The 17563-nt window shown below is 39.6% G+C and overlaps 1 protein-coding gene across 4 annotated transcripts in view; it reads right to left on the minus strand.

The window, feature by feature from the left end:
- Positions 1-17563, minus strand: part of AFF2 (ALF transcription elongation factor 2) — a gene marked incomplete at both ends in the record, with an annotated part of 731149 nt that overhangs the window by 200094 nt on the left and 513492 nt on the right. For 2 of the 4 annotated variants that reach the window (XM_079765477.1, XM_079765475.1), the window contains 2 exons: positions 838-871; positions 1151-1187. In XM_079765477.1, coding sequence (XP_079621603.1) covers positions 838-871; positions 1151-1187 — 71 coding nt within the window. Of the gene's footprint in view, positions 1-819; positions 872-1150; positions 1188-17563 lie in introns of all 4 variants that reach the window. The other 2 variants (XM_079765476.1, XM_079765474.1) reach the window with 1 other exon arrangement.

The following is a 17563-nucleotide window of genomic DNA, read 5'->3' on the forward strand; positions in this document are numbered from 1 at the left end:
CAAAAGGTGAGCTATTTCATTTCAAGTGTGCCATTAGGCCACTGGAACATCACAAATTATTTCATTTTGAAAATTTTCAAGTATGTGACTATTACTCACATTGAAAAGTCGACTCATATTTTCTATTATTAGGAATAAAAGGGGTTGTGAGACAAATACTCCCTTGATATATTCTTGGACAAACGGATGTTACAAAATCTACAATAGTTAATCTGAGAAAACTGGTTTCTCCATATCCCTCCTTCAGTTAACATTAACAAAAAAATGAAGACAGTACTGAGTGAATTTCAGGGCCCTGGCTTCTGAACTTCAACCTATTACCATGTAATCTCTTATTCTATATCTTCCTGACTGTCTTTGTTTGGCTTTAACATACAGTCTCCATATGACCTACAAATGGTTAATTCTCAGGATGAATGGCCATAGCAATCCACTCAACATGTCATGCCTAATCATGGCTGCTAAGAGGTGTCCTTTCTCCATCATTAGTGGTGGTTGAATATTGCATATACTTTCTGTAGCTGACATTACACAATGCTCAAACAACTAGTCAAGAGTCACGGTTGTTTTCATAACTCAACTATTTACCCAGCCTGTGTCTATATCATTAAGGGTCTAATGATGATATTACTCATTTTTGCTGTTACTTGCTTATCATGGTAAATCTCATTCTCACCTCTAACCAAACACCATATTATTATGAGTCAGGGTTCATATTTTCAAAGAGCAGAAGAGAGAAAAAGATTCACTTAGCACCGAGGCACCATTTCATTGCCAAATGTCCCTGAAGGAGCCTATTTTGGAAACCCAAGTACTCACGACTTGAGCGATACTGACTTTGTAGAAGCTCTGCTGGTTGGGTCATTCCACTCTGAAAAGAAAGGGCACATATAATTACTATCCATGTTTTCTACTGTCAAATGATTATTCTGAATTACATTGGTCTTCAAACATGCAGCCCTTCCAGTTATACTTTTTCAGAGCATCCTTCCATTAATAAAAGATGAAAAAAGAAACAAATTAGATATATCACAATATGACTTTTGTTATTGTTACTTTATATTTCAATGACATTAGGTAGAAAAGAGAAGAGGGAGAGGGAGGTGAGGGCATGAAGTTTGGACTAAGAATTTTTTAAAAAAACACCTACTTTGTAAGGTAAATCCTGGAGTCAGATGTTGAGATTCCTGTAAGGAAGAACACATACAATTCAAACATTAAAAAATGAATCAAAGATAACAAAAGACATATCTCTTATTGATGAAGATATAACAAGTAATGTTTTAAATAGGAAACCAGTGTTCACAATTCCATTAATTAGGCATCTGTCTATAGCGATACTGACTTTGTAGAAGCTCTGCTGTTGAAGGATAAACATTTAACAGGCAAATCTGCTGCAACATGATCATAACTGCCATTTTCTCAGAATTATATCAGACTGGTATCTATTGGAAATCTGTGTAACAAATGACCTCCATGTGTGAAATTCAAGTGTATAATTTCTCACTGATGCTTCTAAGGAAGCAAATAGGAGTTAGTTTAGACAAATAATCATAATTTTGTAGAAGTATAAACAAGATTATAATTAATAGATTTGCTACTTGTTCCATTTTATAGAAACAGCTCCAATTTTCAACCTTAACTGTGACACATATGCAATAAATGTACCTCATTTTCATGAGAGAAGTGTTATTAACACTTCATTACAAATTTGGTGAAGTATAGGAAGCAATTTGAAATATAGTCATGTAGCACATTATTAAATGGGTTTAAATTTGACTTGAAAGTCTCCCTACACACAGTTCACTGTTTTTGATAAATCAATATTTGCTCACGTCAGGCTTTCTGGGAGTGTGGCACACCTGTATGGACCCTGAAAAATCTTGCAGGCAGAAGCACTACAATGATGTACAGGGCACACACATGATGTTAAGCCCCTCATGGATAGTAAAGAAAATATCAACTGAAAAGCAAATATTCCAAAACTGGAGACAATGAATTCCAGTAAATAAAACAATAAGTTACAGCAATCAGTACTGCAGTCAATATGCTCTTTAAGTCTAATTTTGTCACACTATAGAGTAAAAATAGGATCACAGCATACTTTATATTTAAGGTAAGTGAACAAGAATTACAACATTGTGCTTTAATAAAATGTGAACTTTTCAGTCTACTTAGCATGATTCTATTGCCCAAGAGGCTTATCTTCTGGCAAAATCAGCACTCCAGAAGACAACCATAAAATGTCCATAAGATATTGAAAAGGCCTCTCAACTTAAGAGCTGTGCTGTTGAAAAGTTTCTGTACCTTTGCTGATAGAGAATTGACTTTTGATAAAGAACTCTAACAAGCTTGGTTATTTGATTCCCACTACTTAGCAAATCATAGATGATGAGAAAGCAGAAGCACTTTTAGAGGCACAATCACTAGAAACACTGAGACATGAAAACTGACAGCACAGAGAGCCAAAGAAAATGACACAGATAATTCAGAACTTAAAGAGCATAAGAATGTATGGTCTTTTAATATAGAGCCAAGAATTCCTATCCATCTTAATAGCTCCTAAGAGCACAATTACAGCATAGTATAATATTATAGAATAGTACAATAACTAGTCCTCATAATTAAGTTATCAAGAAAGACTAAAGCATGTTCAGTATAATTTTTATAAGAAGTCAGAAAAATACTAATTACATTTCAAAATTATACCTATTACATAATTAATATGAAAGGATAATCTTTAGTAATCCAAGAATTTCAATTAAAAAGAACACCTCATTCTCCAGAGGGACAAATAAATGAGTGGTTAACCATTTATATGTTTTAACTATATATCGATAATTCTACCTGTTATGGTTTTAAAGGGATTTCATTACAATTGTATAGGGCAAGTTTGATCTTGTATATGTTTAGGAATCAAATGAAAAGCTCCAAAGTCAAATAAACCAAAGTATCTGATTAGAAAATTAAACATGCAGCCAGTGCTTTTTACTGGTCCCAGAAATCTGGACAGAATTTTTAACCTTCATCCAAGTATTTTACACATTAGACTCAAACAATCAGTTGTGCAGGGCAGCAGGGAAGTAATGCATGAAACAAATTGGAGACATATGTCAGGTATTTACTAAACTTGAGTCACTGGTGTTATGTATTCTTGACACAGTTTTTAATGTTAAGCTAGGTAAGACTTTTCAAAACCATAATTCCAAATGAATGAAACACCTTTGGATATTATCCAACTTACTTTACATACATATATAATCCCAATTAGAAATAGCTTGGTCATGGAAAACATCTACATTGTTCATGCAATATTTAAAAAAAATTTTTAAATGATTTTATAGAGAGGAAGGGAGGAGAGAGAGAGAAAAACATCGATGTGAAAGCCAACCATCAATCAGCTGTCACCTGCACGCCCCCCACCGGGAACCTAGTCTGCAACCCAGGCATGTGCCCTGACCAGGAATGAACTGAGCCACACTGACCAGGGCTTTTTAATTTTTATTTATTGATTAGAGAGAGAGAGAGAGAGAGAGAGAGAGAGAGAGAGAGAGAGAGATCTGTTTGTTGTTCCACTTATTTTTTAAAATATTTTAATTGATTTCAGAGAGGAAGGGAGAGGGAGAGAGAGAGAAACATCATTGATGAGAGAGACACATCAATTGGTTGCCTCCTGCATGCACCCTGACCAAGGCCAGGGATGGAGTCTGCAACCGAGGTACATGCCCTTGACCAGAATCAAACCCAGGACCCTTCAGTTCACGGGCCAACACTCTATGCACTGAGCCAAACTGGCCAGGATTGCTGTTTCACTTATTTATGCATTCATTGGTTGATTCCTGTATGTTCCTTGACCAGGATTGAACCTGCAATCTTTACATATTGGGACAGGAATCTAACCAACTGAGCAAATTAGCTACCTGGCCAGGGCCCATGTAATAATTATTGATGCACGTAATACAAACTTTCAAAAAATAAGCCAGTCTGAGAAAGATAAATATCACATGATCTCACTCATTTGTGGAATATAATGAACAACATAAACTGATGAACAAAAACAGATCCAGAGACAGAGAAACATCAATCAGAACATCAAACCTCAGGGAAGGTAGAGGAGGGTGGGGGTAAGGGGGAGAGATCAACCAAAGGACTTATATGCATGCATGTAAGCCTAATCAATGGACACAGACAACAGGGGCGTGGGGGCATGAATGGCGGGTGGGGGGTAATGGGGAAATAAGGACACATGTGTAATACCTTAATCAATAAAGAAATAAAAAAAGAAGCTAAAAAAATGCCTTACTTTGACATGTGAATTTTTTTCATAGATATGTCATATAGGTAATTATAGTATAAAATATAATGATGCAAAATTATTTTCACAAAGTCACATGAGGTTATCTTAAATAATTAATATATTTGATGATAATCCTATAATCACAGGCTCCAAGAGAATCTTGATTCCAGAGCATGGGGCAGAAAACTTTTCTTGTAAAGGGCCAGATAGTAAATATGTTAGGCTTTAGGAGGCATAGAGTCTCTGTCATACCTATTCAACTCTGTCATTGTAGTGTGAAAGCAGTGATAGATAATATATAAATGAATTAGTGCAGTTGAATTCTAAGAAAGCTTGATTAATAGGCACTAAAATTTGAAATTAATATCGCTCATATTATTTCATATCATTCATATCTTACCTAATAATAGAGAAACATGTAAATTGACTGTACCTTCGCTACACCCACAGCCAATCAGAGTGAGTATGCAAATTAACCCAACAAAGATGGAGGTTAATTTGCATACACAGTGGGGCGGGCATCGCCATGGCCAGCTCCTAGGGGTTCGGGTCCATCTGGGCAAGGAAGGCCGGTGCCAGACACCGCCCACAAGGTACCAGTCCATCAGGCCAGGGAGGGGGGGGTGGGCAGCACCAGATGCCACCAGAGGGATCTGGGTCCATCGCAGGCCCCGGGAGGGGCAGTGGCCTGCCTAGCCACGCCTGCGGGGCTCAGGGAACATCGCAGCCCAGGGGAGGCATGGCTGGCAGCCTAGCCACTCCTGTGGGGCCCCGGGAACATCACTGCCCAGGGAGGCACAGCTGGGCCCTGGAAACATCGCAAGCATGGAGTTGCTGACACCCAGACTGGGCCTCTGGCCACAGATTCACAGCTTTGTGGAGACCAAGGGCAGGGATCTGCCTCACTGCAGAGAGAGAGAGGTTCTGCAGTGGCCCCAAGACGCGGGTGGGCCAGGCCAGGGATTAAGGGGCATGGAAGGAAGCCTGGGGGGAGGGGCAAGGACGCACAGCTCTGAGGCAGGGGTTGAGGGGCGGTACCACCTCAGTGGAGGGGTGCTGCACTGCAGGGTACTGGACTGACTGACTTGATTCAGAGAAGCTCCCAGTGCTAACCTGCCTAGGCCTCGCCCAGGCAGCCTTCCCACTTCAGAGGCGGTGACTCCTGCTCCGCCCTTGACCCAAAAGCAAGCTCATGCTGCCCTGACCCTTGGCAGTGAGTGCGAAGCCTTCCACCTGCTCCGGACACCTGGGGGGGAGGCAGTAAAGAATGGGGGCAGGGGACCAGGGAGAGGAAAGAATATGGAGCATCTGCAATGAAGAGGCACTTGAGAAAGAGGCTCAAAAGCCTGATGAGAAGGTTTGTTCTGTTTGCCCCGTAGCTGCCTCTTAGGAAGGGCAGAGAGCATGGCTCTGAGTGTTCCCTGTGCACTGAGTCAAGTTCCACAGCCAACTGGAATTGGCTTCAGTGTCCTGGTCTGTAAAACGGATTAAGCGTGTCCCAGTGCCTTCACTGAGCTTTGATGGCCAATTGAGATACTATATAAGGAAAGTGATGAAGAAGTGAGAAAGAAAAGGAAAGGTGAACAACACAAAAGAAAGACTGGAAGGAACCTGTAAACCCATTGTCACTTAAATAGGGAATATAGTCAATAGTGTTGTAATGATGGTATGATGCCAGGTGGGTACTGGAAATATCGGGGAACACTTTGTAAAGTATATGATTCTCTAACCACTATTCTGTAACTAATATAAAACCTGGAACCAATACAAAATAATCCTATATAATAAAAGGTTAAAATGCAAACTGACTGAACAGTGGAAAAACCAGTTGCTATGACATGCACTGACTACCAGAAGCCGGGCTTCTTGGCTGGTGAGCTCAGTGGCGGCGGCAGGAGCCTCTCCTGCCTTCATGGCAGTGCTAAGGATTTCCAACTGACAACTTAGGCCCGCTCTCCACAGGGAGCGGACCTAAGCTTCCAGTTGGACATCCCCCAAGGGCTCCCAAACTGCAAAAGGGTGTAGGCCGGGCAAAGGGACCCCCCACCCCAGTGCACAAATTTTGTGCACCGGGCCTCTAGTATTGAATGTAAAGAAATGAAAATTGGAGTGAAATTTTTATAAATTTCAAAGTTTAAATAAAGGCTGTAAAGGAAGGAAGGGGGAGAATAAAAAAATAGTGTTTTTCATTTTACCACTTTATTGTCTTTTCAGTACATGAAAAAGACAGTTGTCTTTATATGGTGTTTTTATACTTTTCTAAGTCATTATCTCATTTTAATTTCAGGGCAACTTAAAGACAAGATAATTATTCCCTCCACTATTCAAAGAAAGGAAATCTTGGTGTCTGGTCCCAATGATTCAATTGTCAAGCCCTTATTGTAAAGCAGGGTTAGTAAAATTTTCTGTGAAGGGTCATATCTATACTAATAAAAGCCTTGGGGGTGATCAGGCCAGCAGGGGAGAGTAGTTGGGGGAAATCAGGCTGGCAGAGGAGCAGTTAGGGGGCAATCAGGCAGGCAGGTGAGTGGTTAGAAGCCAGTGGTCCCGGATTGTGAGAGGGATGTCCCAGGGATCGGGCCTAAACCTGAAGTCGGACATCCCCCGAGGGGTCCCATATTGGAAAGGGTGCAGGCTGGGCTGAGGGACACCCTCCCCAGTGCACGAATTTCATGCACCGGGCCTCTAGTTGCTCATAATTCATATTCCTTTTTGTTTGAAAATCTTAAACCATTTAAAAATCTAAAAACCCATGGGCTATAGTTTGCAAACCTCTGTCTAGGAGATGTTTACCTCCATGAAGCTTTTACTGAACTTCCCCTGAGGACATTATAGCTCCCTCAATTCTGCTTAGCAATGTACTCCTTTCCTTGGAGTTTTTCCATTTTCTAAGAAAAAAACATGCCATTTTCAATTTAAGATGGATAAGTAAACTACTTATAAGTTGAGAATTTTCAACTGCATCTGTTTTTATAAGTTTACTGAATCATGAATTATTTGAACTGAAAAATCCATTGGGATTATATAGTACACACACACACACACACACACAGACACACACACACAGTACAAATGGGGAAACTGAGGCTCAGAAGTACTTGAACAGGACCACATAGCCAGGAAATGGCAGAAGCAGGGTTAAAAGTAGCTAGGTTCACAGCTCTTAAGACAGCACCCTTTCTACTGTGCAAGCTCTGTCATGGGTATAAGAAAAAATGGATGCTTTCTGAGAGGGTGTGTCACTTAGTTCTGGTTTAAGCACTGAGGAAAGGGAGATCAGCCTGATTACCTGTATTTACTGGAGACACCCAATGTTTTGGAAAATGGAATTTGAACTGGGGCGCCTTAAAATCTGTGAGATAACAAACAAACAAACAAAACAAAACACCCAAAAAACAAAAACAAACAAACACACACACTGCCAAAACACCTGGATCTAAAGACTGGTTTTCTTATTTAATAGCTAGGTAATTCTGAACACATTACTTTTCTCTGTGCCTCAGTTTCCTCCTCTGTCAACTAGGGATAGTCAAATTATCAATCTCTTTCAATTGTAGTGACTATTGAGTTATTTGATATATATTAAGTGCTTAGAATGAAGTGAGGCACATCATAGCATAATGTGTGTTTTTGATGCTATAATTGTTATTTTAAATGTACTTTTATTTGAAACCAACATTTTGACAGGGATCAAGCAAAACAAAAGAGTGGGTCTGTGGTCATCCTGGTCTCACCATTTTATCCTACTTGTTTCTACATTCATCATAGGGTTGATGGTAGCACAAATAATTGTCAGAAAAAGCAAATCATGCCTGATTCCAAATTTTGCACTTACTATAGAAGCCATTTAAACAAGCAGTTCTAATGTATACACTTGAAAATGTCAAAATTGTTGACTTGTACAAATTATCTCCAAAATTGGACAATAGGACTGAAAACACTACAATTGCTTGGATTCAATGTCTCAAAGGGATGGATTAATTCCTTAGATGGGGTACTAGGGAGAAGGTACCAGGCCCAGGGGCAGTCCAAGGAAGGAGAGTGGGAATACAGGAGGGAATGACACATAACCAGAGAAGGTTGATGTTCATTTAGTTCTGACCCCTTTCAAAGGTAGGAGGGGATCAATGCAGTTTAAGCTAATGTTATTGTTAAAAATCATGATCTTAAAATTAAGGGATCTGATTTATCCTTCTACATATAAAGTCCAAACTCCTTGGCTGGCATTCAAGGTCTTTCACAGAGATGTATTTATCTGCCCAGTGTTCATCTTTCTCTATTCCCTATCACACAAACACAGATCCAGCCACTTGGGACATTATATAAATATGGATCACACCATGATCCATAATCTTGTCATTCATTTGCCCATTCTGTTCTTCTGCATGGAGTGTTCTTCTCTTTAGCTCTACTCCATGTGTCAAAATCATAAGCATACTCTAAATGCAGCCACCGCTGTGAGCACTTCCTCAGTGCCCCAAGGAGTGTTAAATACTTCTCTGAGCCTTTTATTCTTTATGAAGACACTTTTTATACTATTTTGTCATTTAGATAACATATTGAGGGCTTTTATTCATCCCTAACATTAGCCTAGTGTATGCCATCAGTAAATGGTTTCTGAGTGGATTGATAAATATTTATTTGGATGAAAGGAAAGAAGGGAGGAAGGAAGGTATTTTTTCTCTTATAAAGTTTGCTTTTAGAATAGCTATGTCTACTTACTAGTAGGCATTTTATTTTTATTGTTCCAATTTTAAATAGTTTTATTTAAGACATCACATTTTCCACTTTACAATACAGTGCTTATAAAGTGCAATATTTCCTTTCCCTGTGCACATAGTCCATATTCAGACACTAAGAATGCTCAATTACTTACTATACTAGAGGTCTGGTGCACAAAATTCATGAAATCAGGGGGTTCCCTCAGCCTGGCCTGAATCCTTTCACAGTCTGGGAGCCCTTGGGGGATATCCAAGTGACAGCTTAGGCCCGCTCCCCACTACAATAGGACATCCTTAGCACTATTGCAGATGTGGGAGAGGCTTCCACCACCTCCACTGCACTCACCAGCCATGAGCCCAGCTTCTGGCTGTGGGAGCGCACTGACCACCAGGGGGCAGCTCCTGCGTTGAGTGTCTGCCCCCTGGTGGTCAGTGCACGTCATAGCGACCAGTCATTCTGCTGTTTGGTAGATTTGCATATTAGCCTTTTATTATATAGGATAGCAGCTCAATTTTTAAAACTGCCATGAACTGAAACATAAGACGGGAAACCATAAAAATACTAGAGGAATCGACAGGCAGCAAAATCTCAGACATATGCTGAAGCAATTTCTTCACTGATACAGTTCCTAGGGCAATGGAAACTAAAGAGAAAATAAACAAATGGGACTACATCAAAATAAAAAGCTTTTGCACAACAAAATAAACCATCAACAAAACAACAAGAAAGCCCACTGCATAGGAGAATGTATTTGCCAATGTTATCACAGATAAGGGTTTAATCTCCAACATTTAAAGGAACTCATACAACTTAACAAAAGGAAGATAAACAACCCAATCAAAAATGGGCAAAGGACCCAAATAGATACTTTTCGAAAGAAGACATGAAGAAGGCCAAGAGACATATGAAAACATGCTCAAAGTCACTAATCATCTGAGAGATGCAAATCAAAATGACAATGCAGTACCATCTCACACCTGTCAGAATGGTTATCATCAACAAATCAACAAACAACAAATGCTGGAGAGGATGCGGAGCAAAAGGAACTCTCTTGCACTGCTGGTAGGAATGCAGACTGGTGTAGCTACTGTGGAATACAGTATGGTGTTTCCTCAACTTCCATTTGACCCAGTAATCCCACTTCTTGGAATATATCCCAAGAAATCAGAAACACCAATCAGAAAGAATATATGCACCCTTATGTTCATAGCAGCAAATTTTACAATAGCTAAGATTTGGAAACAGCCTGAGTGCCCATCATCAGATGAGTGGATTAGAAAACTGTGGTACATCGACACAATGGAATACTATGCTGCAGTAAAAAAGAAGGAATTCTTACCATTTGCAACAGCATGGATGGAACTAGAGAGCATTATGCTAAGCGAAATAAGCCAGTCAGAGAAAGATAAATATCACATGATCTCACTCATTTGTGGAACATAATGAATAACATAAACTGATGAAAAAATAGAACCAGAGTCATAGAAGCATCAAACAGACTGTCCAACCTATGAGTAAAGGTGGGCGGTTAGGGGGTAAGAGATCAACCAAAGGACTTCTATGCATGTATATGAGCATAACCAATGGACACAGATGGGGGGCATATGCTGGGGGGTGGGGGCAGCTGGGGAGCAATCAATGGGGAAAAAGGAGACTTAGGTAATACTTTAAACAATAAAGAATTTAAAGTAAAAATGATATTTATAATGACATCTCAAGGGGCAAGAGAGAGTCTATAATTTATGGTACTAGAAAATCAAATCCATTTTTATTTTTAAAAATCCAATTGGAAGATTGGCATAATAAAAATAAGATAAAAATGGAGGAAGGTAGATAACTAACCTGCCCTGGGATGGAAAATGTGTTCTGCTCAGAGTTTTAAGGGGTATGCATGGCAGTGAGAGGAATAAGCCAGGGATGTGTCATCTCCTGATGAGGAAAAACAAAGCAACTTTATTTTCAGGCACTTAGAAAATTAAAAACTTTCTTGGCACTAAATATAATAAGCCTTTTATAAATACTTACTGACTTAATTGGCTTAGTTTTTTCAGAGGTACTTAAGTCATTTGGTCCATTTCCCTGCTCCACACTGTTGCTTCAAGCCTATCTGCAATACAAAGGGCCATCTAACATCCACTTACACGTTGCCAGTGACAAGGAGTTCACTACTGCTTGAAGCAGCCTGCCTCATGTTGAGACAACCTGGTTAGATGATTCTTCCTGGTTGTGAGCTACATCCTTGTTTCACCGGAGCTTCTAACTATGGATCATACTTTGGAACTACAAAGAATATATCTCCTCTTCTTTCTCATGACAAGCCTTCATGTGTTGAAAGACAGCAATTCTATCCACCAGTGTTGTCTTTTCTCTAGGCTGAGATATCCATGGCTTGTTCATTTATTTATTGGGAATGTTGAACTTTTCACCTTTTCTTCTAATACTTGAGTTCTGCGTTCTGGCACTATTCTAGGTGTTCCCAGGAGGGGCTTTTGATTGTCTGGGGCTCTTCTAACTCATGGTATTCTATTTTAGGTGTGATTTGCCAGCTCAGGGGAGGGCAGTACTGTCACCATCCTCATTCTGGATAGTCTGATAGTCAAGTCTGATAGTCATGACTCTTGACATAGCCTAACAGTTAGTGACAAGATTACACACATGGCATTGATTTTTCCATGCAAAGATGAGAAAGCTGAAGATAATTCTTTGCCATTTGTAAAGAAGGTTACTATGTGATTGGTAGCTCTGTTACACCAAGACATACATACTGTGTATTTGTGAGTTCAAGTCTCAAAGTAGGAAAAGCATCTGAGGCTCCCTCCCATTCTCTGTTATCTGAAGGGGCACCTTCTCAGTTCTTTCAAACACTTAGTTTGAGAAGACGTGCTGCATATTCAAAACCTGCTTGAGTCATAGGGCTTGTGGCCAACATGCTTTACCTGAAGAGTAAGGACAATTAAATCACATATTTAACATCCCAGCACCAGAGAGATGACAAAGTTTGTGAAGCAGGACAGTGCCAGCATGTGATGGATTCATCAAACATTTTGATATGTAAACATTAAACATAAAATCATTGTAATGATAGAAATACATGAGAGCTTTGGGGAGGGGTACAAGGGATGAAGGTTTATGAAAGGCTTTGTTATTGTTATTGTTTTTGTTAATCCTCACCCGAGGATATTTTTTCCATTGATTTTTTAAGAGAGAGTGGAAGGGAGTGGGAGAGACACAGAGAGAGAAACACCGATGTGAAAGAGACACAATGACTGGTTGCCTCCCTCACCCCAACCAGGGTCAGATGGAGCCTGTAACTGAGGTACATGTCTTTGACTGGAATTGAACCGTGACCCTTCAGTTCCCAGGTCAACAGTCTAACCACAGAGCAAAACCAGCTAGGGCTATGGAAGGCCTTTTTAATGACTCAAATTACATAATATTTTTCCTCAATCTTTATGGATAACATAAGCAGTCATTGCAAAGGTAACATTAATAAGAAACCTCAAGTAGCACTAAAAAATGATTTTTTCTTCTATAATTATCCAGTTCAAAAAGAAGCTTTGAAGTATGAAGAGCTATATTGCAAGGAGATACTTCACAGATTCATTCACAGTAGCACCACTGAAGCAGAATTTGTATGATTAAGAGTAGTGCTGATTCAGATTGGATTTTACCTAGTACTATTTAAAAGGTGGTGGTAAGTACATTAAAAATACAAACAAAATTTAGAGGGGATGCTTAACCTACTTAAGAGATAGAATATTTCCAAGTGTTTTTTGAGATGTGCATTTGTATGCAGTTGATAACATACTTGACAAATGTTACTTATGAATTTCCTCAAAACAGTCCAAAAGTAAATCTATGTGACAATAGTTTAAAGCTGAATTCCAATTACTCTGTCTCTAAAACAATCAATTATTTTTTTAAATTTTAGATTTGTTTATTTTCTTTATTGATTAAGGTATTACATATGTGTCCTTATCCCCTCATTGCCCCCACCACGACTCTGTTCATGCCCTCATCCCCCCTGGTGTCTGTGTCCATTGGTTATGCTTATATGTATGCATACAAGTCCTTTGGTTGATCTCTCCCCATTATTCCCACCCTCCCCTACCTTCCCTCTGAGGTTTGTTGGTCTGATCAAAGCTTCTCTGTCTCTGGATCTCTTTTTGTCCATCAGTTTATGTTGTTCATTATATTCCACAAATGAGTGAGATCATGTGATATTTATATTTCTCCAACTGACTTAATTTCGCTCAGCATAATGCTCCTGTTAAAGGATGGTATTCTCCAAAGTTTCTCCTATGATTTAAAAGATATAGGTCCATTTTTAGTTTTTTGGACCTTGATCCCACTTCTACGAATATATCCCAAGAAACTAGAAACACCAATCCGAAAGGGTATATGTACCCCTATGTGCATAGCAGCACAATTTACCATAGCTAAGATTTGGAAATAGCCTAAGTGCCCATCAGCAGATGAATGGATTAAAAAACGGTGGTACATCTACACAATGGAATACCACACTGTGGTAAACAAGGAGTTCTTACCATTTGCAACAGCATGGGTGCAATGGGAGAGCATTATGCTAAGTGAAATAAGCCAGTCAGAGAAAGATAAATATCACATGATCTCACTCATTTGTGGAATATAATGAACAACATAAACTGATGAACAAAAACAGATCCAGAGACAGAGAAGCATTGATCAGACCATCAAACCTTAGAGGGAAGGTAGGGGAGGGTGGGGGTAAGGGGGAGAGATCAACCAAAGGACTTGTATGAATGCATATAAGCCTAACCAATGGACATAGACAACAGGGGGTGAGGGCATGAGTGGGAGGGTGGGGGACAATAAGGGGATAAGGACACATATATAACACCTAAATCAGTAAAGAAAAATAAATAAACCCCCCCCCCCAAAATAAAAGATATAGGTCCTGTTTAGCCAGAGTCAACCAAAGAGCAGTAAGCACCAGCCTGGGATGGAAATGTTGTCTCTTTTCAGCAACTAGGGAGAATGCCTTATTAATGAGAGGCTTAGTTATACCTCTTTTCACTACTGGCTTTAGAGGTGTATTCCTGGTTTGATTAAAAGGTGTTTCAGACCTCTGATGGATGAACTCACTTCTCAAAGGTGTACCTTCTCTCTCAGTTCTTCTACATTTACTCTGTGGCAGATTCTGATTATCTTGAATTACTATAAGAGTGTACTGACCTGTTGTTCAATCCACATGGAATTGCATTTTCAATTATAATTGATTCTATTTGAAAATGTGAGATTTCATGAAACAGCAAGCTGATTCTATGGTACCATGATGCATTTGATTAAGGTAGGGAGGATGCAGTTGAAAGGAATATAATTTCCTGAAAAGATTTCTTTAGTGAGGAACAGTAGAGAAACCTTTTCAATTCCCCAAATTAGCTAGAGCTGTAAAGAGCAGAAACCTCACAGCAGATTCTCCATTTTATCCTTTTCATTCATACTTGAAGTATATTAATCTATTTTTATGTTCTTGCTATTCACAAGATAAAAACACCCATGTACCCTTATCTAACTATCCTAATCCTTTATCTGTCCATAAGGTAGAGCATCTGTCCATGCAGTGTTTTCATGTCTTTTACATCAGGCTCCAGTGATGAGCACCGTACTCAACATCAAGCATCACTTCTCCATTAACAACAAAACTACACACACACACACACACACACACACACACACACACACACACACACACTTGATTGTTCCAAAACCCCATCTCTAAGCTCCATTGATCCTTTTCAAGACAGACACAAAACAGGAATTAATATCCCACTAGACACAAGGTTTTTGGGCTCCAAGACATGGGGCCACTTGCACATAGCCTCACGTTAGTCATAAGTGAATACTGGTGACCAATTCCAAAGGGCATACTCTTTCTACTACACTAGATTTGTCTTCATTTTGTGAGGTTGACTAACATGGCTAATAGCGAAAGGACTAAGTAATAATGTTTTATTTTTTAGTATTTGACAAAGAATAAGCAGACAAGCAATAGAGTATTCTACATAATTTCTAACAATGGTGAAGACACTTGCATTAATGTTATTCGAAGATTCCATAGTCAAACCCAGAAAAATCAGAAAGGGCCCATTTTTGACCAGTGATCTACCCCCATATTATATATACTATGGCTCATGGCTAAGGACACTGTTAAATTCAAAACAATGTGTGGGTAGACCTGGTTTGCCTGACTTAAAAACAGAAGCTGGGTACCCCATACACTGAATGACAGAACACAGTGTGAATTCCAGACTCTGCTAATCTCAAATGCATCCCATCCTCATCTAACACAGAACCGTCTAAATGGCTTTTCTTTCAAGTAGCTAGCATGTTGTCCCAAACCTTGTCTTATTCAACTTTGTATCTCCAGTGCCTAGTACATAGTAACTGGTTAACATGAGATATTATTAGTCTCTGAAGTTACTATGTGTGAAATGATGATGATGATAATGCTAGATTTACCAAATGATTACAGTAAGCCAGGCACTTATTTCCACACTCCATCTTTTTGTACCACTAACTAAACAGGTAGGGATTAGCATCATACTTGTTTGACAGATGAAGAAACAGAGATACAAAGAGGTGAAGTGACTTGTTCAAGGCTACACAGTTAACAAATGGCAGAGTCTCTTTGATAGATTTCCTGCATTTTATTCTACTAACTTGTATTGAGTAGCCATTATATACCAGTCAGTGGGAGCTATAAATGATTAAAGGTCAAGTTTATTCCTGGGAAGAGCTCACTCTGCTTAACATGCTAACCACTTGGGGAGAGCAATATGTAAAGGTGTCAGGGAGGAATTCTTTTGTGATGCATTTGGAAAAGGCTTCAGAGTGGAGGCAAGAGGAGCAGTGTTTGTGATGTACTGTGTGTGTGTGTGTGTGTGTGTAATCCTTACAGATGCTAACATTATACTTGACACATAGTAGATGTGCAAGCGATACTTGTTTAGGATAAATAAAACCATACCATAAATACTACGGTCCTCATCCCAAAGAGTTCAAAGAGAAGATATAACTATAGCAATTTTTCAAATAACCATTTTAATGAATATAAATGGTGGTAGAATCTCATTTATTTCATTGCTATTGCTGTTGTTGTTGTTGGAGTCAGAGGGATTACCAAAGGTCCCTGGCCTAAGAGTGAGGAGAGTTTTAACTACTGTCTGAGTTCTGCTAAAAGCTACCCGAGTGATCTAGGTCAGGTTGCTTCACCCTCTCTGAGGCCTCAGTTTTCCTACCTGTAGTATGTGTCCTTTGGCTAAGATGGCCTCTACAGGTTCTCCAATCCAGTAATAGTTAATCTCTGCTTCTACCTCTTCAGGCCTACCTCAGGGGAAACTGAGCTAATGAGTGTGCAAAGGTTTTAGAAACCATATAGCATGGAATATGTACAAAGCTCATTGCTGGCAGCCCACAAACACAGTGACAGCATTGCCAGCATAAGCCTGCATGCATCTGCTTAGCCAACAGGCACCTTAGACTCTGTCCAGGACTCAAGATGTGAGGAGCTCAGTCCCGTTCCCCCTTACATCTGCTGAAGTGTCAAGAATGTAAAAACTGAAAATTTACAAGTATTTACAAATTTCTGTGATTAGTAATAATAAGTGAGAACAGTTGAGTGGTTCTAAAATACAAATATGGCCCTGCTGGTGTGACACAGTGGTTGAGTGTCAACCCATGAACCAAGAGGTCAAAAGGCTGGATCCCCAGTAGGGGGGGTGCAGGATCAATTATTCTCTCTCATCATTGATGTTTCCATCCCTCTCTTCCTCTCCCTTCCACTCTCTGAAATCAGTAAAAAAGTAAAAACATGATTGTATAGAAGGAGAATACACTCATACAATCAGGTTGGAGTTTATTTTCATAGAGACTTAGATTTAAATGACTGCCAAGTCATGGTAACTGAACTTGGTCTCTGACTTCCTTTGGGAGAGAGGGCTACTTTTCTTTTCCTTCCCCCACCCCAGTAAGTATACTCCCATAGAGTACTATAATAGGAAAATAAATATATACGGTGGGCAGTCTTACATGCCACCATGGCCTAAGAAACATCAGCACCCTCCCTTACCCCAAACACATTTGTACTTGGGAATATTGAGTTCACCTGTCCCATTTGTGCAAGTGAGGTAGGTGTACTTGTTAGACAGTCAAATCTGCTTTTTAACTGACGGGTCTTCTCTCTTATAGAGCAAATCCACGTGTGTGTGTGTGTGTGTGTGTGTGTGTGTGTGTGTGTGTGTGTGTGGTGTTAATAACTTACCAGAAAACCTAATTTGTTTGAGTAAATAATTTAGAAACTGTGTATCCATGAACCCCGACAGTTCTCTGAAGAGCCAAAAATGGAGGGTGGGGGGTAGAGTTAGGCATTAGGGCTGCCAAGGAATAAGGGAAAAGAGACCTTGAAGTCCTTTGTAGAGATTTTCCAGGGACTTCTTGGGCCTCAGGAAAACAGCAGTATGATCATTCCTCAGCCCTTGACCCACAATGATTGCTAACTGGCTT

This window comes from Cnephaeus nilssonii (genome assembly GCF_951640355.1).
Source record: "Cnephaeus nilssonii genome assembly, chromosome: X".
Classification (NCBI taxonomy): domain Eukaryota; kingdom Metazoa; phylum Chordata; class Mammalia; order Chiroptera; family Vespertilionidae; genus Cnephaeus; species Cnephaeus nilssonii.